We start from the raw sequence: 24973 nt of genomic DNA on the forward strand, positions 1-24973 counted from the left end.
CGCCCCACTGCGGGGCTCTGTTTCCGCTGCCTTTCTCCTCCCGCCAGCGGAGCTCTGCCCACAGCAGCGGCCGCTGCTCTGGGACCTCATCCACACCTGACCTCACCAAGGGGGACCCTTCAGCTTCTGCTGGGTGTCTCAGGGGAAATCCCGGGATCCTGAGCCCCTTCCCCCTCCAAGGGAGCCTCTCCCTGGCTTGTCCGGGAGCCGGGCTGCCAGTGCCCAGCCACTGCGGTTTGACACTGCTCTAGGGTATTTGCTACATTGTATCCACATACCCTCTGCCTGCTGGGGCACCCTGCGGTTCCTGCTGTCTCTTCCTGCCCCGGGTGAGCCGGCTCTGCCCTCCCAGCTGCCCCTCCGAGGTATCTGCGGCCTCCCACCTTCCCCGCCCAGCCCGCCGCCATTGCCGCCTGAGGGAGGCGCGGCCGAGCCCGCGCCACCGCGCCCCCTGCAGGCGCGAGGAAACGGCGCACGCGCCCGGCCGGGGGCCAACAGCGCCCCTGCTGGCTGCAGCCGGAACTGCACCAAAGGGGAGCGCGCTTAAGGAGCCGAGAGAGATCCCTGGGCTTTCTGTGTCTGTTTTGTTTTCGCTTTGCTTGTTTTCCTTGTTTTCCACACAGACACCAGTAAAAAACTGTTGTTCCTTCTCCTATATCTTTGCCTGAAAGCGCCTTAATTTCAAAGTTATAATAATTCAGAGGGAAGGGCGTCAGTCTCCATTCCAAGGGAGGTTCCCACCTCCCTTGGCAGACACCTGTCGAAACAAAACGCAAGGTTAGTTTGAAATACAATAAAAGTGTGAGATGTTTATGAAGTCCATTCTTTAAGGACCTTCTTGGAGACACATTTTAATCCTCTGAGGAGGCAGTTGTCTCCTCATGGCTTGCACACACTCTACTTCTGGAGCCTGCTCTGAGCAGGAAGTTATTTTATAGTTATTTGCTGACATTTTGTGTGCCAATCTTGTTTTAAGATGAAGCATCTGTATAACTGTATTTTGAAAGGAATACAGTTTCACTCAGCCACTGGCGTTAAGTGTCCTGGGAGAATTCCCAGTGGACTAGCATCCCAAGGGCATCCCTCAGCCCAGGCACAAGATTTTGTTTGAAGAATTCTCTGGTAGGCAATACCAGAATTGTTGGCACAACAAATGTTAGGAGACTTGCTTTACATATAGTGGGCCTCTTAACATTGATAGAGGGGGACCCAAAGAAAGGGAAAAATCAAGGCTGTCTTTCATGGATCTCATAATTCCACGCTTGCTGACTCTGAGCTCCTCAATCCTGTTCTGGTCTGCCCTTCTAACACGGATGTGGTAAAACTATTTGCTCTGACAAAATTTGCAGTGCTCCTGTTTAGCAAAGTACTTTTCATAACACCTACAGGTTATCACCTACCAGCGCTTTGGCTTGTATAAGCATGGGGCCATGATAAAAAGGTCACAGCTTACACATGAAGGAAAAGAAAAACATGTAAGTGTTGCTGCAGTTTTCTAAAGTGGAGTCCTGGAAAAATTCATGTAAACTGTGCATAGCTGTAATGTGAAAGGGGACATTTGTTTCTTCAGAAGGAATTACTATGGTGCAAGAATTGTCTTGGCAGATAAACAGAACATATTTGCCCAGTGTGTAAATAACTTTTTCTTCTGTAAAACTTCTAGTGAATAAGTAACTTTTTGAAAGGCAAAAAAAAACCTCCATCTCTTTAATTTCTGTATAGAGAGACATACCTGTTTCTTAAAAAAAAAAAAAAAAAAGGAAAGAAAGGAAAAAGGAGTTTTGGAATTTTTTAATTCTACCTTTTGACCTCAGTGGTTTTGGCACAAATTTCAAATGTCAGACCAAAGAGTATTGCTCACAGAAAAAAAAAATGCTGGCAAAAGTAATTCTCCTATCAGGGTCACATTCTAGAGTTCAGAATGTGGGAAAAATGATCATTTTCCCCCATTTTCCTTAGAGAAAGCACTCACATAAACATTTTTTAATTAGCAAAAGCACTACATGTGACTTTGCTCATTGAATTGCATTCGAGTGTCTCTCTGCGAAGTTTCACTTGCACAGTTTTACTGGAAGGAATGCCTGCCTTCCACAAGCTGTGTGCAAGCTGGCACTTCCCCACTGCCTGACCCTTGGGAATGAAACCTCTCCAGACCCTGACAGCTCTCTAGGCAGACATTCCTGCTGCCTCAAGCCTCGGGAGGTGTGTGCCCGGCGAGGTGCAGCGCGAAATCCGGCGTTACCTGCCGCTCACCCTCAGCATCCGTGCGAGTGCTGAGCTGCGCCGGCTGTGCCGACGCCAGCCTGGAGCTCCCGGCCGGGCCTGCCCTCCTGAGCCCACAGTCAATGAGGTTTTCTGCTGTAAAGGGATCTTTCACACAAGCATGACAGAGCTGAGGCTAAAACTTGCCTCACCAGAGGGAGAAGGGTGGGAGAAGTGAGTTCTGCTCAGCTGAGCCAAGGTACCTTTTTCCTCTAAGCTGTGGTCACCTCACCAGCCTGGATCCTCTGGCAGAGGATGTTCACACTCCATGCAAAGACTTTTTTTCCAAGTTTAATGGCAAGTCTCTCAGGATATGGAATTCAAAGCTTTCCTGGGTGGTAGCATGGAACCTAAGTGTACCCACTGTTGCAATGTCAGTAATTTGGTACTTGCCAGAACTCAACAAAATAGTCTCATCTTCTTGTCTGTTTTCTTTGGAAATATGACTTTTAGTTACAATATTTTGCCTGAACTTTTCTTCTCTCTACTTCTTTTCTGAGATACTTTTCTGAGCAGTGGCAGAACTGCTTCATTATTTGCTGCACAAGAAAGAAGAATTGAAAAAGGGAAAAAAGCCTGTTTTAATTAATAGCCTATCAGGAGCTTAAAGTACACAGACACACGCACTTTAAAAAGATTGAACAAAACAAAACCTAAATAAGTTTTTCCTACCATTTTTTGACACTCAGCAGGTTGTAAGTTGGTATTTTCTCATGATTCACCTGGAGATCCACACACACTTTAAAAGAATTAATGAATATATCACGCCGCACAACACTAATGCATGCATTACTCATTTTGCCTGAGCTTGTTTGAAATGTTTGCATGAAGAGGAACTCAAGTAGGTACTGTTTCATTTCATCACTTACAGTGTCTGTAACCTGACTGTAGTAAAATTTACAGCCCTGGGCTCTTTTATGACTAAAATGCTACTAGCTTAAGGATCTGCTGTATTTTTGGTACCATTATATACATGTGTTTCTGTTGATACCAATCTGATACCAATCTATGACTTCACATAATGTGATTTTAAAGCTAGGAAATGCTTCCTTAAATTATGTTTTCAATATTATGGATCAGAGTTAGGAGATACTCTGTGAAACTTGTAGAAGAGCTCCTTTGGAAGCAGCTGATACAAATCAAGACCAGCAAGTTGCTTATGTCTACTCATCTGTAATTTAAAACTGGTTAACTCCACAAAACAAAAAGGCCTATAGGAGTCCTAGGCAGGTAAATTAATAAAAATCCAGTGAGGTGTCTCTCAGTTACCCAGCAAAGCATGGGCAAAGTGGAAACTTCACAAACACCAACCCTGCCACCTTTTTTGTTCTTGTTCCTGAAATTTCTTATCATATGAAGTAGAAAACTGCACAGAAAAGCTCCAACCAAAATAAAACAACCTGGAATAGCTTGTTTGTGATGAAATCCACACTGCTCAGAGGACAAAAGGGAAGTGGAGGAAGAGGACGTGAAACCATAATACGTGTCACTAACTACCTGCAGTCCCCTGCTCCCCCAAATGTGAGAGGAGACTCAAGCTGAATATCCCTGGAGTCATCACAGGAAGTGAGAAACTGTGAATACAGCTCCTACTGAAAGCAGGGAAGGAGACCTAGCACATGAAAGCCTTCCTCCATGAACAGCTGTCATGCAAATAACTGGCTGTCTCCTTTCCTATCTGAATTACTTTGGGAACATTTGAAATATCATGGTATAGCTGCTAGAAGAAAAAAATATGTTAAAGTGTGCACATATAAGCTAAAGGTCAATTTTTTAATCTTTCTTTTTTTTTCCAGTCCTCACATGTGTGTGATTACAAAAGGTCCCCTCCTATTTTTAATTAAAATTCAGTGCCAGAAAGCAGCTTACGAGCTCCTACAACTCTTGTAATCTATAGCACAGTCCTTTAGGGCATCATTTACCAAATTTGACCAATATGTTTAACTGTTGAAACAAAATTAGCAAAGGTTTGTATTATACACTGCTTGAATTTTATGTAATTCAGAGTAAACAAGCTCTGTTGTTTCCATTGGTATCTAATATGGTAATATAATAAACAGACAGAGACAACCTTTGCTGTTGGGAAATTTATACTCTACAGAGTTATGAAAAACTGGGACTTCAGACTTCACTGTAGAGTATTAAGACACAACAGAACTGAGGAGACAAAATTCCTTTATAATAGATGTGATCACTGAAAGACCCTTGGAAAGAGACTATTCTTTAACAAATCATTCTGTAACAACAGTAAAGCTGGTAAGCAGCAAATACCTGAGACTCTAAAATGCAGTGACCCTTACTTGAGTTTTAATGGCTGATGACATCAGATGCAGAAAACACAAATACAAGGGAAACAATCACTATTTCAGTTTTAAATACCTGTAGTTTGTATTGGTATTTAAATATTTAAATACCTGTAATTTGATAACATTGTTGTAAAAAAATTAAAAGTTGTCCAAAGCAGTAAATAAAACATCAGGATAACAATTTACTATAAACAGGTGAAAACACAATAAAAACAAACAAATACAATTGTATCAAAAATTTATTCATGGACCCTGCAAAGACACTATCACTTCAGTGTTTATGCACTGCACAATGCATAAGTGAACTTATGCATAAGTTTTAAGGGAATAACAAGTAGGAGGAAATCGTTAACAATAATTACTGGTTTTTAGATTGGATCCACGCTTGAACTCCCATTCTTCAAGTCAAATGCAAGAATTTTGTAAGATGCAACAACACGTATTTTCATTTTGAACAAGTTTTGGTTAGAAATAAAAATCAGAATTTATTTTTTTCACTGGATGATTTTTAAAATGTTTTTTCCCAAATGACAGGGAACAATTTTGTTTGGGTGGTTTTTTTTATTTCCAAGAATGCAGTAACACTTCAGAACAACTCAGTTCACATAAGAAGATCATGCTCAGCCTGAAGTCATCATGCTAGGAAAATTTTAAGAGCTGACACCTTGACAAGAAGCATTTCAGTAGAAAAAAATATGCTGACACTACAGAAAGCCTGTTTTGACATAAAGTCAACTAACTATGGGATATTATATATACATATAATTAATATTATGCATTCTATATATTTTAGATTATTTTACAAGTCTTCCTATTGCATTTCATGAATATATTTGAAATTAATTTTTTCACATAGTTATACAGACTTATAGTTAACTTACAGTAAACTTTTACATAGTTTACATACTAGAATGATGAAAATTTAGCCAGAAAAAGAAGTGATGGGACAATGTGCTCTGGCTGAGGGTGGATTGACACCTAGGTGAAAGACTTGACACAGTTATCTGAGGATCAGTCAGGAAAAGGCCCTTCCTCCTTTTATAACAGTTTTTGATTGCTGTCAGATAGATGATGCAATTGCAGAATCACGCAGAATCAGTCAGGCTGGAAAAGACCTTTGAGGTCATTGAGCCCAACCTGTGACCCAGCACCTCCTTGTCAACTAAACCATGGCACTGAGTGGCAGTCCAGTCTTTCCTTAAACACCTCCAGGGACAGTGACTTCACCACATCCCCGGGCAGCCCCTCCCAATGTCTGATCAACCCTTCTGTGGTGAAATTCTTCCTGATGTCCAACCTGAGCCTTCCCTGGCACAGCTTAAGACTGTGTCCTCTTGTCCTGTCACTAGTTAACTGGGAGAAAAGACCGACCCTACCTGGCTACAGCCTCCTCTCAGGGGTGACAAACGGGCTGTACCTCTAGGCACAATTCTGCTTGCACAGCACATGGCCAGAAAACTACATAAGCCAACACACTAAAGGACAGTAAATATTTGACTGATGTTTGTTTGACATGGCCCACACAATTTTTTCCAATATGTGAATTTCCTTAGCTAGCTTTTCTGCAGTGAACCATCTCTACCTCAAGAATAGAATATTTCCTCTTGGGCTTTGTTCCTTTCTATCTTTTTGCTCTCTTTTGGGGTTTTTTGTTTTGTTTTGTTTGTTTTGGGTTTTTTCCTGCTTTTTTTCCTTTTCCGACTTTGATGTATCTTTCTCTACACCCATGTTTTCATCTTTAAGGCAAACCTACACACAGAAATCAAAAGCACTGTTGTGCAAACCATGTTTCTGTTGACTCAACACATGGTGCAAGTCACTGTTACTGCTACAAAGGAGATGGAGATGAGCACTGTAGTAGGAGAAATAGGACCCTCTTTATGGCTGCCTCACAGTTCCACATTCCAGGAAAAGCCAGTATCCAAACTTAAGAAGAGTAGCATAGGCAAAAGTCAGCCACAAGCATCTTGTGGCTCCAAAGTAACAAGATGTCTCTTCAAATTAGGCTCTCTTGATTTTCAGATGGCAAAGCGTAAGGCAGGGAAAGGAAAATTCTGCTGCCTGTGCTCACTTAGGCACCATTTGCACGTTCCCAGCAGACACACTAACCATTGTCCCTGCAGCCAGATAATGAGCTGCTTAGATGTATTTATGTGGAACAAGTGACATCCAGCGGCCGGTGCAGTCAATTACCATTCAGCGGTCAAGCCAAGTGCTCCAGCATCCTCATCTTGCTTCTTCTCTTGTTCTGCCCCCTCTTTAACCTAAGTGCCCAACCCAATTTTTCTGACTGAAAAGAGCTTCTTCAAGGCGCTCACTAGAAAAATCACATGGGAGACTGACACAAGGATTAGGGAGGTACAGAAATAGCCCAGACTACATTTAAATGACGATTTTGATGTTCAGGTTTGCGGTGGAATTTGACTACAAGACTATTTTGCAAGTTGTTTTAATACTCAAAAAGGCAGAATGAAAGTTGATTTCTCAAAGGCAGTCTGATGAAGTTTGCTACCTGTCTGATATTCATCAATTCTCATAGTGCTGCATGGAATACTCTCAAAAAAAACTGCTGAAATGATTCGACATATTAGAGATTGTGTCTAAAAAATCCCAGCAAGACTATTCTAGGACTAGGAAACAGAACACAGCTGCTGCATAAGGCATTTTTCCTGGGTATTCTGTATTCTATTATGGGGTATTTTCACACTTATAAACAACATTCAACCTCATCTTTATGAGCTCAAAAATCAAGCATTTTCATACTTTCTGAGAAGAGATGGTTACATAAAGACCTAGGAAATCATCTCATTAACCTGTTTTCCTGAGCACTACTCACAACAGCATCACATGGGCAGAATGTATACACCAGAGAAGATAGGGATGGGCAGATCTTCCACCTTGATACCCTGGAGTGATTCCTGTGACAGTCACAAGCACAAGGCCCCGACACAGCATCAGAGACTTAGACCTTGCTGTTGTTCTTACCACCAGCATTCAGTGAAAAAGGACACAGAAAATCAGGTCAAACCCTATCAAAAGGCAGCTGCTGACCATTTGTGCCATGAAAACTACTACATGTCACTTAGGGACACGGAAGAGTGTAAGGTTTATGGTTGGATGCAATGATCCAGGTAAGTAATGATAGACGACAAGATATGTAATTCTGTAAGAGGCTGAAGTCTTTCAGTTAACTTTAAAGGTATATTTAATAAATCATTCAAATCAAGTACTCTGGTGTGAAAGACATCAAAGGCCAAAAAACACCATGCAGTATTTTAAAAATTTTGCCCTTTTTTCCTATCTTGAAATCTCATCTCTGCCTATTTACCATGCATGCACATACTCTTTTATTTGCCATTGCTAACTTACAGGAACAAGATTAATTTGTGCTGTGTCAATAGAAACATGTGCATTCCATTTTAAATTCTTATTTAAGAATTTTCAGGATGTTAGGACTTACAATAAGATTAACAAATATTTCTGCTAGAGAAAAAGGAAAACAGACATTCATTTAAGAATAAATTCCAGGAAAAAAACCACACTAGATATATTTAGTGCCATATTACTGTTCAATAATTTCAGATCCCACAGCAATAAGAAATTTTATAAAGGTTTGCCTGACATGCCATGGAAAGCAAGTTTTGTAAGAAGAAATAATATAAGACCTAACAATATAGCTTGGAAACAGACCAGAATGTTTCAAGCTAAGCATACTTCAAAGCTAAGCACAAGGCCATTTCTGACTAGAGGAAGAAAATGAGGGCTGAAAAAAATGTGTCTATTCTTTTCCCAACTACAGCAGTTGCCTAATAAAAGATGTCAACTCTCCCTTTCATTTTTAGTCTGTTATGACAACAGCAGACCACCAAACAATAGCAACAACCAACCCACCAAGAGGGAAAGGTCTTTTTCAGAATACAATGCCATAGCTGCTCCATTACGCATTCTGCACGAGGTTAATTCTCAGTGGTAATGCAAATACAAGCTAAGCCAAAGCAACCTAACTGATGTGTCTGGAACAAGCTTTCAAAAAAACTCTCTAAATATGCAACCAGGCAGCAACATATATAAAAGTCTTGGAGACTTGAGCAACTATATTTGTGAAGATACAAATCTGCTTAGATACAGGTTTTGACAACATACTGCAACACATGCAGAGCACTCTACTCCCACTGTTGAGACCTCAACAGTATTTATTTCTACAGAATTTTAATAAATGATGGCAAAACTTTGGCCTTTAAAGGTCCTCTTATTTTGTGGGAACTCGCTGATTTTGTGTCCACACCCTGAACACTTAAGTAGTGATTGGGGTGACAAAGATCATAACTCCTCTTGTAAACTAGTGCTACCATCACAGGGCAGACAAGGGGAAACTGGGACTCCCCTGCTGAGAAAGGGCTGTTATTAAGGAAAGAAAGGTCCGTTATTAAGGGTCTTTCTTTTCCACCATCCCTTGTTTTGGGATGCTGAAAATGTTTTCTACACAGCAAATACAATCCAGTAAGGGGATAATTGTTTATCTACTCATTAATCAGAAAACATGAATGTCATATAGAAACATCTCAACATTTACATTTCTTAAATGACTTTTTCTTTCCTTTTTTTTTTTTTTTGGAAGCTTATGAATACTTTAATAAATCGTAAGTACTTCCTATAAGGAGTACAGAAATTTTTGGATACAGCATCAACTTTACACTGGATAAAGTATCTTTTTTATTTTGTGGACACTTTCTTATAAAAACACCAAAAGTTTTTTGGTAAAAAAGATGCTTTAGATACCCAACTCCTATTTGTCTCTGTTCCCTTCCTATTATATTTGTATTCAACACAATTTAATTGCTTGCAAAGCATGGTAATTCTTTCCCATGTTTTTATTCCTACAAACTATGGCCACCTCTTCCAACACAAAACGCAGACAATTAAGAAAACTACCAAAACTAATTTTCACCCACAAAATGAATGCATCAAAATTTATACTGCAAGATCATCAGAGTAATTTCCAAGGCAACTACAACTAATCTTAAAAGTAAAAGCCATGAGTGAAACAATCTTTGGAACTAGGTAGACAAATGCAAGTTGATATAACTCGGCTTGGAAATAGAAAAATATTAATGAACATAAACTCTGGCAGAATGCTTTGGTATTTCCTGCAAAGAACATAATTCTTCAGGTATGGTAAACCTAATGTCAAACTAATCAAAACCTGAGCTACTTCCCTGTCCTAACTTTTTAATATATTAGATAAGTCTTGACAAGAATCAAATCAGTATATTTTGAGGATAGAATAAAAAAGATATTGGTTGAACACTAAGGCTCAAATACTAACTTTTACACCTCACTGGCATGGGATTTTTTTTGAGGAAAGAAAAAGCATTGTCTACAGGAACAATTCTAACAAAACATCCTCTCAAATACACATCTTTCATATACTGAACTTTCTCCTAAATTAAAGAGACAAGTAGGCTAAACAGCTTTTACAGCTGTTGGGAGTGAGAAGTTACCTTATCCACAGAAGCCTGTGCTACAGGTTTATTAAGCTCTAAGGGTAGAATACCACCTTACAAACACAAGAGCAGCAAGGGACCAGTCTGTAGACTACATGTGTTCCAGGTTCTGGCTGGCAAAAGATCCAGCTTTCTTCTTTCTCTTTTTAAGGGCTGACAATTTTGAAAACAATTATTTTGAGAAGAATGCATGCAGAAACAATGTGTTGCTAAGGCTACTACTTACTTTATTTAAAAAATGGTTGCTGTTTGTAAGCCATTGTACATTTTCTGAGATGGAAGGATATCACGCCCCTGCAAATACTGAGATTTAACTGTTCAGCCCAAAGCCACAGAACTGGTCCCTGAATAGAGGGAAAGAGAATTGACTGTTACAGCTGTCAAAATCACCCTCTCTTGAAAATTTTCTCATTTCTCATGTCATCAGCAAAGGACATGAAATTTCAGATGTCTCCTTCTTATTCAGAGGGATGCACTGCAACTCATTAGGGAGATCAATCCAATGCATCTGCAGGAAAACGAAAGCAAGGCTTTTTATGTGCAGTGTTATGCCGTTTATTACACTAAGGTTTTAAGATATATTTTGGTCTTCAGTCACTTCAACTTCATCCCAATATTGTTTTACTTAAACTTTTAATGAAATTAACTTCAACAAACCCAAGGAATTGCAACATATGTCTAACATGAAGACTATGTAGTCCCAAAGTAACACAATACACTAGGGCATGTTTCCACATTAAAACTGGAGCTCCTCACTCGTATCATGTCCCATCCAGCCTGTAATGAACGTAAGGGGCTACCTGTGCCAGTGCCTCATCATCCTCACTGTAAAGACAAATGAGCACCAGGCAAGTAACGTTTTAGGAACAACCACGACAGCTGGTCCAGAAGAAATGGAAAGCTCCTTCTTTTCTAAAACTGGCAGCAGAGTTAAAGATACAGGGCAGTAAGGTGGGGCTACTGTAGGGTTTCCTGTAAGAATAACTCCATAAAAATCTTGCCAAGATGACTAGCTCCTGAGGTAGACAACAGAAAGTAGATGCCTCAGAAAGAGTTAATATTTCAGTACCAAATGTCATGATAATTTCTCACAGAACACAAAATGGAATGAGTAGGTAAAAAGGCACAGATGCTACTTGCTGCATCATCCTGCAGGGACAAAAAATAAAAATGGTTCCAAGGTATACAGTCAGAGTTCAGCAGCTCCATGGATCACCTTAACACTTTTCACAGATCAAATTAATCAGGTATAAAGTGTGGTGTATGATATCTCTTGAAAGTTAAAAAAAAATAAGTCAGTGTTGCATCAGCAATATGACATGAAAATGATAGCAATTCATAGCACATTGCATTTGTTGACATGTTTTACTTTTTTCAGGTTTCAAAACTCAGATATAATTCAATCACATCAAATTATATGGTTCACTAAACTAACATTCAATTATTCAATTATTATTTTGGGAGACAAAATTATAGTGAAAAATAAGGTTGTTGATGTTGATTAGCAACTTCCTATGTTGTGTTTGTACATCAATAAATCCGCCATAAAACTCTTGAAAACTGAGGTTCATTGTTCCATGGTCCATAACAAAAATGAGCTTTTGAGAATGTAAAATCAGAAAATTAAGTGGCTTTTCTTACCCACATCTGTAATATTTTAATAAGGGGAATAGGCAACTGCTAGTTATTACTGCATGAGACAGCTTTAACATCTGCTTGAGTTTTTTACATTCATTAGCTGTTAGTTTCCCTTCTGTTAGGGTATTTTTTAAATTATGGGTTAGACTGACCATGTAATAGAATAACTTAATTTCATGCTGTGCTAAAGTTCAACCTCAATCTTCTTTCAGAAAACACTTCTTATTGAGTGTGAAGCCCCTTCAGTCCTTCTTTCTTCCAGTTCCTTTTTTGCTTCCTTTCATAGGGAAATGGATGGATAATAACCAGTTTTATGGGGTTTTGTCAACAAGGGACAGGAAAAAATGGTCAGGAGACAGACAGAGCCTTTTTCAAAGTATCATGTCTAATTGCAAAACATCATACTTAGTAAATGTCATCCTTAGCACATCTAACAGAACCGCATCATGTATAACCTTAATTTAAGGCCATACTTACATGTGAGTTTTGATCGTTACAGCATGACTCCTTTAATTCTCTGACATACAATTCTTTTCCCCTTTTCTAGCCCATTTTGACCCTCTTATCAAAATGAGTAACAGACATATTTTGTACATAATATCTAAATATTCTAAAAACAGTTGTAGTTGGTAAATAAAGTTTAACAGCTGTTTTCCATATCATTTTCCAATTAAAACTGCTTTGCAGAAGTAAAGTCTACAGACTTCCAAAAATGTCAAGAGGTGGGAATTCACTGAGTAATGGAGAATTTACACCGCCATTTCTCTAATAAGCGAGTAAAAATGGGGATTAACATGTAATTTATATATGCAGTGCAGAAAATTGGACTCCGAAGTGCCAGGTTTCAAAGTGATATAGAGGCCTATGTTCAGCCCGTGAGTGCATAGGGTAAAACAAAACTGATGAACTGTCACTAAAGGAAGAATGCAAAATAACCTCTTCGTATGTTCAGTTGAATAATATGATCCCACTCATTCTCAAGGAAAATGTGTCTCCAGGCAAAAGTGAAAAAGACAAAGCAGAACGGTTGTTTCCTCTAACCCTTTTTTCTGATTGCTGTCTTCCCATTAGCTAACATTCCTCGCTATCATTGCAACTGGAGAAAACACTCTTTCCTTAGACCCTGGAATAAAGGCTATAAATTAGTCCCTTAATTTCTCAAGTAATACCTTAAATTAGTATTTTAGGATTGTTTCTGCTGCTTAAAAAATGATCTTTTTGAGAACTTAGAGCTTGAAATATTATTAACTCCATTTATGGAAACATCTAATTGTGTGTTTTCCTCTCAGAAAGAGCCATGTATCAAAACAGCCTAAGACAGCAATGCAATATATCCTCTGGGCAGCTGCAGAGCAGTTGGATTATGCAAGCTATTACCATTTGTAATTTGTTTATTCATAAACCACCCCACACTAATCATATTGATGGAACAATACTCATTGCAAGTGTTATGAAATGAGTATTTGAACTGCACTTCTTAGGTACAGAACAGAGGACTCAGATCTCCTACTACTCAAGTCCCCTTCCATAAAGTTTTCCTGCAAATTTGAAAGCTTACACAAAAACTCACATGCACTGATAGTGCAAAACACTCTTGATTTTGAGCATTTCTTTGAATTTAAATGTTCTGTTTACTTACTACAAATAACTGAGGCTTAGAATGGAAGATACTGAAATATTTCCCCTCATTCTTTCTCATGCACTGCAGATCTGGAAGACTACTTCAACTGGCACTCTGGAAACAAACCTAGCAAACAACGCTTTCTGTGCTCAGGATATGAAATTCATTCCTCTTTGTTGGAGGATGTTTACTATGGATGAACCCTAATCTAAGTCCTACAGACTAACTCTTCTTTCACGGTGCTAATATATCTTCTAGCTTAATTTCAAAAACATCCAGGTTTGTGTGTTCCAACAGTGCCCAGCAACATAATCCAAAACTTAGCAAGTGAATAAAACTCCAGATGTTGGGGGTTTTAGCCAAACTTCAATACAGAAGCAGGTTCAAACCCGTTTCTCTGTTTGAATGGACCAGAATTACATGCTTGCTGCTTGATACCAATGTAGTGGGCTACACATGACACATTAGACTGGAATTTCAGAAACCACATCTTATACAGAAGCAAGAATCTGAGAGACATAGATTGATAGATCACATAATGGAAACCTTGTCATTTTGTAAACCTTGTTATTTTCTAAACAGTCAAATGGCCCTACTTACAGAAGATTTCAAAGCCAATTTAACAGCACAAAAAATTTTGTACTTCTCAGTACAGGAAGTAAGAAATGTTTCTTTGAAATACCATATTTTATAAATTTAATTTCTGATCTAAATAAGTCTCTGGCTCAAGAAGAGTGGAAAAATGATGGAAAATAGTTGGGCTTCAGTTCTGTTTTCAGTCCATCTTCCCCCCATGCATCCTCTCCCTTTCAGCCTCCTCTGATGTTCAGTGTGGTTTGTCTAAGATACCACCAGGTGGGTACTGCAGAGGGGTCTGGAGGCTTGCACAATTAATGCATTCCAGAGATGCGTAAGCACATCAGCCTGCTAAAGGGTATGAAGTGCTGCTGGAGACTGGAACAACTGGGCAAACTGGTCTCCTGAGGTTGCAGGCAATTCCAGTAAAAGAAATTCTAATTACAGTTGAAAAGGAAATTCCAATTACAATTTTTAAAAAATCACTTGTTCTCAGCTGGAAGAATTGAACACTGTAACAACAGGATGGCAGACATCTCCACCAAGAAGTTCAAATGAAAGCCTGTACCAATCTAATCAAATTGGATCTGTTTTCAGCAGGGAACTGATGCAAGTTAGCAGATCTTTCCAAACTAAATTTCTCTGTAGCTTTAGTACTGTAACAATTTGTATTGTAAAATAAATAAATAAACAAAAAACCAAACAAACAAAAAAAAAAAAAAGCAAAGGTTGACGTTCTTAGTGGTCATGGACACACACTGCAAACTGCAAAAGCTTCACAGCTGAACAGAGACAAGTACTCTTATTCTTGCTGCACTGCTTTGCCATGACCTGATCAGATTTTCATAGCCTGCTTGAGTCAGGCTAGAGAAAACACTTGGGTGATAACAGGTTGGAGATAGGGTAGAGAGAGGAAAATCTTCAAAGCAGCAGTCAGATCCACGTGACAGACTAATCTTTACCCTCTGTCACACTACAAACCCGCAGGCTCTCTGTACATGCTTCCCCTCTTCCATTAAGACGGAAGACAGGTTACTTCATGGGCCAATGCCAGGTGCAGCCTCTGGAAGAGACTTCCAGTCTGGGCTTCACCAAAGCTTGATGAAAACACGAAAGCTGCATTGTCAGACTTGTGATATTACTGAACAAACTGTCAGATGGCTAAAATTATTCACTTATCACTCTGAAGGTAGAAACCGGAATCATCACAGCAATGAATTCAACAGTCTTGCAGAACTAAAAAACAGTGGAAGCAAATTTACATGGTATCTGGCTCAGAGGGATAGTATTCATCTCACACTGCAGCCACTAGAAAATTAACTACTCTGGTAATTAACCTGTCAGTTATTATAGCTTTTCTTTTATCTTCTTTAATCTCAAAAAAGCAACACATATCTTGTTCAATCACTCTCAGTTGTACAACCCTTTTCATTCACTAGAAAAGCTAAGTGAAATTGCTATGGTCAGGTGACAATCAAACCTAGAACGAAAAAATGCAAAGAACCAATGCAATTAGAAAAGAAAAAAGAAAAAGAATATTTTATTATGATTTCCATTCACTACAGCCTTCAATCTCAATATCCTTTGGTGGCAGCTTGATTATTTTAATTTTCAAAAGTAACACTGGACTAGTTAACTACTCAGGAAAAACAACAGAAGAAAACAAACATAGTGATCAGAGAAAAATAACTGGCTTTTTATTAGCACTTCAGCAATTATCTAGTGTTCCACGGTAAAGCATATGTTAAAGAGAACCATGGTACTACTTACACAAAGTAACAGAATGGGGTTTTTCTCCAAGTACAAATGAAAAAGTGTTCGCCCTCCCTCATTTGCTATTTTTTAAAGAAAAGCTAGATCTTTTATTAGCTCTCTATGAACAGAGACATGATGCATACTGCAGCTGGATACTTCAAGTTTGACAAGACAAAAATTAATGCTTCAGCATGTTAGATCCCTTCAAATCCCCTTTTTTTCTTTTGCTTAGTTGGGAGGGATATGGATAATTAATTCTTTGTCTTCCCTCTTCTCCCATTTCCCTCCTATTTTTTATAGACCTGAAGGAAAAGTTGAATACAATGAAATTGAGAAGCTATACATGCTACATTCAAATATAGCTGTCACAGTGTTTTAAATTAAAATTCAATTACAAGCCTTTTCCTGCAGTATACAACATAGTGCTTGCATGAAAAAATTTATGTCAAATCATAGAAAAGAGATCTGCAAAAATGATAGATCTGCTGTATATTGTTACATTTTTAATGTATCACCTGTTCAAAATCTGTGTTTTAAGTGATCTTCACATAAAAACAGAGGTAGCCAAGAAGAAATGCTGTATTTTATATGAGGTCTCTATGCATGGTGTAATAAAAAAATGCTTGTTCTCTCGACCAAAATGGATTAATTTCAAGACTTTCTTCATAATAGTTTGTCTTCTCTAACACAAAGACATTGATTTCTTTTTTGCCTTTTCACCATGGACAGTTTCTGTATCATTATGGAAATATGACAAATTCATGTTATTAGGCAAATATTTGAATTTCAGTCAAGGATACTTACCAGAATAAAAATGAAACGGCAATCTTATGTCATAATTTAAATTTGCTGGACTTACTATGGAAATTAAACAGTGCTTTTAATTAAATTAGCAAAAAGCAATCAAAGCACTGGATTTTAAGTTTAGTATGTTTCTGTGCTGTCCAAACAATAGAAAAAAATTCTAATGAACTTCAGTATCTTAAATATAGAAGCACAGAATGGCTTGGGCTGTAAGGGACCTTAAAGACCATCCAAGTGCAATTGGAACCCCATGTGCAGGGAACCTTCTGCAAGACCAGGCTGCTCAGAGCCCTATATGGCCTTGGTCATGAGCAATTCCAGGGATGGGGAACCTGTTCCACTGCCTCATCACTCCCACAGCAAAGAATTTCTTAACATGTAGTCTAAACCTGTCCTCTGTTAGTATGAATCCATTCCCCTCTGTCCTGTCACTACATGCCTGTGTGGAAAGTCCTTCTCCCGCCCTCTTTGGGGTCCCTTTTGGGTACTGGAAAGTGCTACAATGTGTCAGGGATGCCTTCTCTGCTCCCTGCTGAGCAGTCCCAGCTCTCTCAGCCTGTGCACACGGGAGAGCTGCTCAGGGCCTGTGATCAGCTCAGTGGCCTCCTCTGCATTTGTTCCAACAGGTCAACATCTTTCTTGTGTTGGGTGCCCCAGAGCTGAAGACAGCATTCCAGGTGGGATCTCACAAGAGCAGAATAGAGAGTGAGAATTCAAATGCGTTTTTTTCAGCATCACAACAATATTAATTAAGAAAGCATCACTAAGCATCACTACTACTAAAGTAGTAAGTACAATCAAAAGCTAAGTGAACAAACTGAAACACTGTGGTCCAAATTCTGTGAACAGATAGGTATGAAAGACGTTCTACCTGTGCAGAACTGGACCATATTTTTTCTCAGACACTTAAAAAGGCAACGACTGGAAATGATGGACAATTTAGCAGCTGCTTAAAATAGGTAAGCAGTGCAAGTAAATGTACATTTCCTTGTCAGACTTCAAGATTACTTGGCAAGTGCCTGATATCCTGTGTTTCATTTAACATAAGTGCGCACCATAAAAAGTGGAACCGCATTTTAAAGCAAAGTAACTTTCCTAAAATGTTCCTGATTCACAGCATCCATACAATCCCCAAAAGAAAAAGAACATTATGCTTAGATCTCAAATCATGTACACATCTAGTTCAGAGAATGTCCTGAGTTCGAAGGGACATGCAAGGATTTTCTTCTGCTTGCATCTGTTTGAAATTTATTTTTAAGTTTTGATGAAATCAAAAGTTGCATTGTCCATACCAGCCAAAAAACAGCTTTGATGATAAGACTGAATACAGTTTTGGCACAGTATTTTTTAGTGAATTTCCATGACAGAAGTACAGACAGTAAGGAGGAGGAAGTCAGTAACTACTTAAAGATGGCCACGAGTTATTAGGTTCTTCTTGTAACAGCACAATGTTGACCTTAAAAAAACCCATTTTTATTCTTTTATGCATTGTCTCATTGGAGATTTAGTTTGAAGGGCTAATCTGCCCATCTTTTATAAAAGTCTATATCCCCTGACTGAACTACATCTCCTAGGAGACAATGCAGTCTTCTCTAAAAGCCAGCTGCCTTAGGATATTGAGAGATGCTTCCACCTCTCATTTTCTGTGACCTCTGTGACAAAACTGTAGTCGGAAATATGAGCAGAATATCAATCAGTATTTAGCTTTGGTACGATTCCCTGACTTTGGCCTGCAGGGCATCACAGGTCTTTTTAGCATCTCCCAACAACATGGCAGTATTGGGCTTGTAGAAGATGGGATTGTCCACCGCTGCATAACCAACTCCCAGAGATCTCTTCATTACAATGACCTGCACATAAAGAGTTCATGTTTGAAACAGCAAAGCACAGCCACCACCCCTCCACAAACAAAGGCAACACAAAACCAACAAATAAAGAGAAACCTCTGACCAAAACAGAGTGCTCCCTGCTATGAAATTGTATTTCAAATTTTAATATAGAAGATGAATTGATATCCAGACCAATTTCAGAAACATTTTCTTGTTAAAAACAATGTTTTTTCAGATTAAGAGATTGTGGACATTGCACATGCATTTACTTTATTCCATGTAATAAAGCCAAAGCATGGCATATCTACTAATGACCATAACATTGAAGTGTTTTGAAACTTTAATTTTGAAGTGTTCAATTCCCTGATAGCAACAAAATTCAGATAAGTGTTCACACCAATACTTGGTGCAACTGTCTCTTTACTATTCATCTGTATTACTTCATACATAGGACATTTTAAAAAAATAGTCAGTTTTACCTATTGAGTGTAAAGTTAGTTAACCATGGCATCTTTAGCAAAGAAACTGAGAAACTTTATCTTAACTGTGTCCATTTTTATTTCTCAAATTGCAATCCATAGCTACACATACTGCTGATGAATGTATATGTCTGAGAACTTGAATGGATAACCCGCAGAACAACTGAGGCCAGGACTTCATTCAGAACAAAGTATCAAAGATTTCACACCAAGGAAACACTATATGTACTTTAGATCAGAGCAAAACTGTTAAGGTAACTACACTGTTGGTTCAACTTGGACAGTCTAAGTGCTCTACTTGTCTCAGTCAAGCATTTTTTAGGGGTTCTGTTTGGTTTTTTTTGGGAGGGATGTTTGTTGGTTTTTAATTACTATTTATTCTTTTATTTAAGCATACTATTCATTCTTGTATTTCTACCAGAGTATTAAACTATAAACTTAACAAAACAGCTATGAGTACAGAAATATTTCAGGGCTGTGGATATAAGCAGACCACCATTTATTCTAATCACATTCTAGTAGAAGCAGCCTAATTGATCTTTTCTATTGCAGTCATCATTGGTCTCACTAAAGCACTTGATGATGATTCTAAAATCATGAAAAGTGCATCACACTTGCAAGGCACTAACCATTTTGTTGGACAACCTGAAGAAAAGCTTTTTGTGGAAACCAGAATAGTGGAAAAATCCTGTTAGCTTATCCTACAAACCATATTTTTGAAAGCTTGCTAAAGGTAGGTGATAATTCAACTCTATTAATCTCACCTGTTTGGACTTCCAGACTTCAAGAACTGGCATTCCCGCTATGATAGAGTTCGGATCTTCCTGAGCTGCTGAATTAACTGTATCATTTGCACCAATTACAAGGACCAAGTCAGTCTCTGCAGCAAGACAAAGAAAACAACACTGATGAAAAATTATCTAAAACTGAAACATTGAGGCTGATGCACATTCTAGGCAGAAGGACCCCTAATGGTTAAGTATGCTCACAAGTATTTTACAAACTTCTCAAGCCAACTGCATGTGAGAGTTCAAATGTGCTGCCAGCTACCGCTAACAAACTACACACATTCACAATCCAATTCAACCCTGCCACACAAAATTTAAAACCTTTTGATATTTAAATGTGGTTGTATACACACATCACTTCCAAATTTTTTTGTGCCTGGCTTTTCTTTTGAATATTTTTCTGAAAAACCTTTAGCAGCAAACTTCTGCCTTTTAAATAAATATGTAAAAAAAGCAAGAAGTTGCCAGTACAATGCTGTACATGACAGGGTCAAGTCATGTCATTAACAATAACTGAGCTAAAGAAGTAATAATAGTTTTGCTCTGCAAGGACAGGGTAGTAACAGAGATAATAAGGATATAGCATTTGCCATTTACTTCATAGCTACAAGCACTTCATAAAAAGCTCCCCCTACCCACCCCTCCCACCAAAAGACCTCTAGTCCTCTACAAAAGAAACTGAATGACTTGACTTCTTGACTTTCTATTGTTAAAATCCCTGTGCAGTGCAAAAACAGAAGCAAATCAATCATTCAATCTAGTGGAAGCTTATGGCTCATGTGCTAACCTGGGAAGTCTTCATTGATTTCATCCATTTCCAGTACAATGTCATAGGGAACACCAGCTTCTGCTAGCAGTACGTTCAGCTGACCAGGCATACGGCCAGCCACAGGGTGAATACCAAACCTAAAAGGGAAGAAACTCCTTTAATAAGTTTGGACTACTGTGTTTTTTACATTAAAACTATCACCTGTGACTTAGAAGGGTGAGAAGCTCTTAAGTATAAGCACAAATGGCAATTAATGTTAAAATTTAACAGTTCACCTTCCAAGCAGTACTGTATTTCAAACCTTGTGACAGATTCTTTTGGACTTTTACAAATGATCCTTTTAACTCCAAAACTACCATCCACATTAGTATGTTTTTCAGGTCCTTTACATCACTGAAAACACCACAGCGTTTAAATAAAATTGCCATGAGAAAGGCCAGAGACCATGCCACCTTTCTGAAGGAAAACTACTCCTAGACCTAGAGATGCCCTTAACAAATGATTTTATTACTCAGGTATGTCTAGAGTATGTACAAGAAACACTTGTATGAACACTTTCAATACAACAGAAAAATTAACAGCACAAGACTTCAAGCACAAGAGAATGTCTAGCTGAATTAGGTTAACATGCCACTTTCTTCTCCGGATTGACTTTAGGAGGAAATGAAGAGGGGACCAAAAAAAAGGATGGGGAGTGAAAAGGTAAAGAGCTAAAAAACTAACAGTTTAAGCATAAACATTTTAAAAAATGTTTTCAGAACAGCTCAAAAATAACATAGAGAGATTACACTGCTCATGAGCTACTAAAGCTTCAGACAGACCAACAGACCTGGTGCTCAGGCATGTATGTATGCAGCTCCCTAAGATTAAAAACCTGAAAAAGCCAGAATGGAGATGTTAAGCTGGTTTCGCTGCAAACCAAAGATGTATTTGGTTAGAAGCAAATCTGTTTCCTGCTGTTACTCTTCTGATCATCTACTGGCCCTTACAAGCAAGGCATATCCATGTCTACTGTCATGTGCACTTTCTGTCTTTCCATCTCCGAAGCTATCACCAGATGCAATGCTGACTCACGCATGCCGGAAGTGCCTCAGATTAAGATTGTATGGGGCTGAAGATAATATTTAATTCAGAAGTCTACAGACACTTTGGAAAAGAAGGAAAATAATCAAGAAAAAACTTGGATGTTTGAATTATTGGATTTTGGAAGAGAAATTTCTGAACAGAAATCCAAGTAAGTCAGGAATTAAATGAAAGTAATTCAGAATTCTTCAGAAAGGAGAGAATTACTAATAAATCAATTTGCCATGACAGATAGATAGTCATATACTTCTATTTTCAACTCCACTGCAATGGGAATGACTGACGGACCACAAGTCACAGTCCAATCAACACAGATAACTTGTGAATTAAAGACTGAACAAATACATCCTTAAATGGGCAACTGAGCTCTCCATCATCAAGGCAACATTAATACAATAAAATACAAGACAATTGGAACTCCAGCAACAAAATTAAGGACATATGATTAATCCACATAATACTGGATATAATAGAGCTTTAAGCTCTAGGTCAAAGAATAGGTTAAAAGCTAGTTTTAGAAGGAATGCTTTTAAAGAAGAACAGGAATAGATTGTATTCAGCTAGTAAACATTTGGGACCCTGTTGCAAAGGCTAATACCTAGAATCAGAAGGAGAGCAAATATACAGCACAAATTACTAACAGCTTATGTTTCACACCACTCAGTAACACAAGCCATGTGTAGTACTGCAGATAGATCTTAAGTATACCAAATTTGATCACTAACAGTACAGTAGGAGAACTCTTATTCTGAAGTACCCTTGAGAAACTCATCACTCCTCTGGCAGTGAAAATAGATTTTCCAACAAAATTCTCTTTTGTGTCTAATAAAATTATTTGAGTGCCTTTGTGACCAAAGCTGCTTTGGCAATACACAAAACAAAACACTCGTGAGGTTTCTATTAAGTACTATATACACATACAATCTTATTTTAAGGGCTGGAAAGCCAAAATTTAAGCTGCCAAGAGAATGAATTTCACCTTTGACTTCGCCATTCCTGGCAAGAGGCAAGGAAAGAAGAAAAGAAAGGGACAAATTATCTTCATACAGGAAGAGTTATGGCTTGAACCATCAGTAGTTAGAGACTTCTGACAGACTCTGCTTGAAACCACATACTGTGTATTCAAAAAGTTTGAGAAAGCTGCTCATACAAAAGCTTTTTTGGACAAATATTGAAGCGACTCCCAAAAGTCTGCTTGTAAGAGTCTATTAACCAAATATGACAGTAGCTTGCCAGTACTACTCAAAATTGGATGTGCAAGAATGTAAAAAAAGAGTAATTTAAAATTATAGCTTCTCTAAGACTCTCACTATGTCACAAGGTAACACTTACACAGTTCTGGACTGAAATCAGCCTATCCAGTAGAAAGCGGGATTCAGAATTCAGGTAACTGTGCAAAATAGATACTAAAAATCCCTGATGGCTCCTAATGAGTCAAATAAAAGCAGCAATCTTGCCTCCAGCTCACAACAGCAGCAGTTCTTCAAAGTCATGTGCATTTCAGCAGGAACATTTTGTTACATATGCCGTCTCAGATGTTCATAACATGAACCTCATTCATACTCAAAAATTTAACACAAATTATTTTAAAGGGGAAACGTTTTATGGCAAAAATGCTTTCAAGTGAAAAATTGCAGTTTCTTTGATACTCTTTTGTCATCAGTAATGCAGGAACTCCCTTAGGTTGGTTGGTTTGTTTAGAAATCAAGAAGAAATCTTAAACCACAACACACAGTCACAGCCATGTTGTGTATGACTTGAAACATTATTCTAGTATTTCACTGAAACACAGAATTCAACAAGAATTTTTTCTTTTGACTTTGAAAACATAATGTGGGGCTTGCTTACCACCAACGATTGTCAAATATTGAAGTAACTGTACATCACCTTGCTACTCACACTTCATAGGTAAACAGCTTAAGGCAAGGATATTCAATTCTTTTAACCAGCCTCTACTGAATACCTTTTAGTTTTATAGTTTTATAAAGACAACACAGCGCACAAGTTTATGTTTTGAACTTTTTTAAGTAATATAAAACTGCAGCATTTTATTTTAAATTTAGACTAGATATCTAAAACTCCTGACATATCTAGCACTTTCAGCACAGAAAACTGCAATTGGAGTTGAGAGGGATAGAAAGGACTGAAGGTGGCTGAAGTAGTATGAACTCAGCAATATCAAAAAGACAGCTATAGCATGAAAAATTATTGAAAAATCTCAAAAGAGAAATTACTTTTCATACAGCTCATAAAGTCAGTATCTATCTTTATTACAGCTGGCTAAATAACATTCTTGTAATCAAAAATGAAACAGCTGGCTCACAATAGCAGCACCTAACCCAGTACAAAAGTGTTTCAGGATCACTTCATCAATGTGAAGATAGGGTTCCTGTCATTATACCAGAGCTGGGCAGAGCCAAGTAGCATCTGCCTGATGCCTAAGTGAACTTACTCAACAATTTAAATGTCGTATTTGCCCAAGGGCTTGGCTTCACTTACAGGTTCTCACATCTCATTCACTTTATTTAGACACCACTCTTCAGCTCTGTTTTCAGTAAAAACAGGAATCCATCACTCAAGGTAACGGGAAGGGACAAAAAGCCACCAACAAACTATATGAACAGAGAACTACATCATTCAAGTATTCCACATCTTGAATCCTGCCATATAACAACAGTTGCAGTGCAGAATGACTTAAGAGTATAATGTTTATCATAGGTATGGACAACTGCAGGTTACAAGCTAACCCAGCTAGCTTAGACTTACTGTCATGCTGAAGGCAACATATGCCCCCAAAACCAGTCCTATGGCATGGATCAAGCTTGGTGGCTCTGCTGCAATCAAGCCAGTTAAATTTAAATTAAGTTAGACAGCTAAATTACACATACTAAAGTAAGGGCTGACACCGGCTCCCTATTTCCAACCACTATCGTATATGACAGCAGGGTCAAGACGCAGATGGATCTTAGCTCTGTGTAATAGCCTTCCCAAGAACCCAACTACAGCAAAAAACAAGACCCTGCTTCCACAAAGCATCATATACTGACCTAGTAAGGTCATCCAGAGGTGAGCTGACGCATATGGAACCAACAGCGCACCTACAATACTCCCCCAGAACACAGTAACAGCTGCATCCTTGCAGAAGCCATCAGGCACTGCATGGTTTGCAAGTTCTAACTACAGCAATAAAGCACTGGAGCAAAACAGACCTGATGGACTTCAGCTGTCCCTTCATGTGCAGCATTAATAATTCAGAACCCATACACCAAAGCTGATTACCACAAACCAAGAACTGACACACAGGTACAGTTTGTGTTTTCATACTGTGTATAATAACTCAGCTTCCCAGAAACCTGCACCAGCACACATTGTCCTTAAGCTGCCTCTCAGCAGTGACAGTAATTTCCATCTTGCATGTGAGCTACGCAGTGTGTTAAGGCTGCTTGGGACAGCATCTTAACAGCTCATCCTTAAAAATTCTTCTAGATTTTCTTGTAGAGCCACAACAGATGATGGTTTTAAATTGATACCATAAATAGTTTTAGGTAATCAGGCTTAT

At 38.5% G+C, this 24973-nt stretch overlaps 1 protein-coding gene across 2 annotated transcripts in view; it reads right to left on the reverse strand.

Moving 5' to 3' along the window:
- Window positions 1–15419: 15419 nt before the first annotated feature.
- The window catches only part of NNT (nicotinamide nucleotide transhydrogenase), a 42736-nt gene continuing 33182 nt past the window's right edge, over window positions 15420–24973 (reverse strand). For both annotated transcript variants that reach the window (XM_058043551.1, XM_058043552.1), the window contains exons 20-22: window positions 20350–20468; window positions 19539–19654; window positions 15420–18316 (exon numbers count right to left, since the gene is read on the reverse strand). In XM_058043551.1, the coding sequence (XP_057899534.1) occupies window positions 18167–18316; window positions 19539–19654; window positions 20350–20468 (385 nt within the window). In that variant the 3' untranslated portion in view covers window positions 15420–18166. The remainder of the gene's footprint in view (window positions 18317–19538; window positions 19655–20349; window positions 20469–24973) is intronic.

Source organism: Melospiza georgiana, chromosome Z (genome assembly GCF_028018845.1).
Source record: "Melospiza georgiana isolate bMelGeo1 chromosome Z, bMelGeo1.pri, whole genome shotgun sequence".
In the NCBI taxonomy this organism is placed as follows: domain Eukaryota; kingdom Metazoa; phylum Chordata; class Aves; order Passeriformes; family Passerellidae; genus Melospiza; species Melospiza georgiana.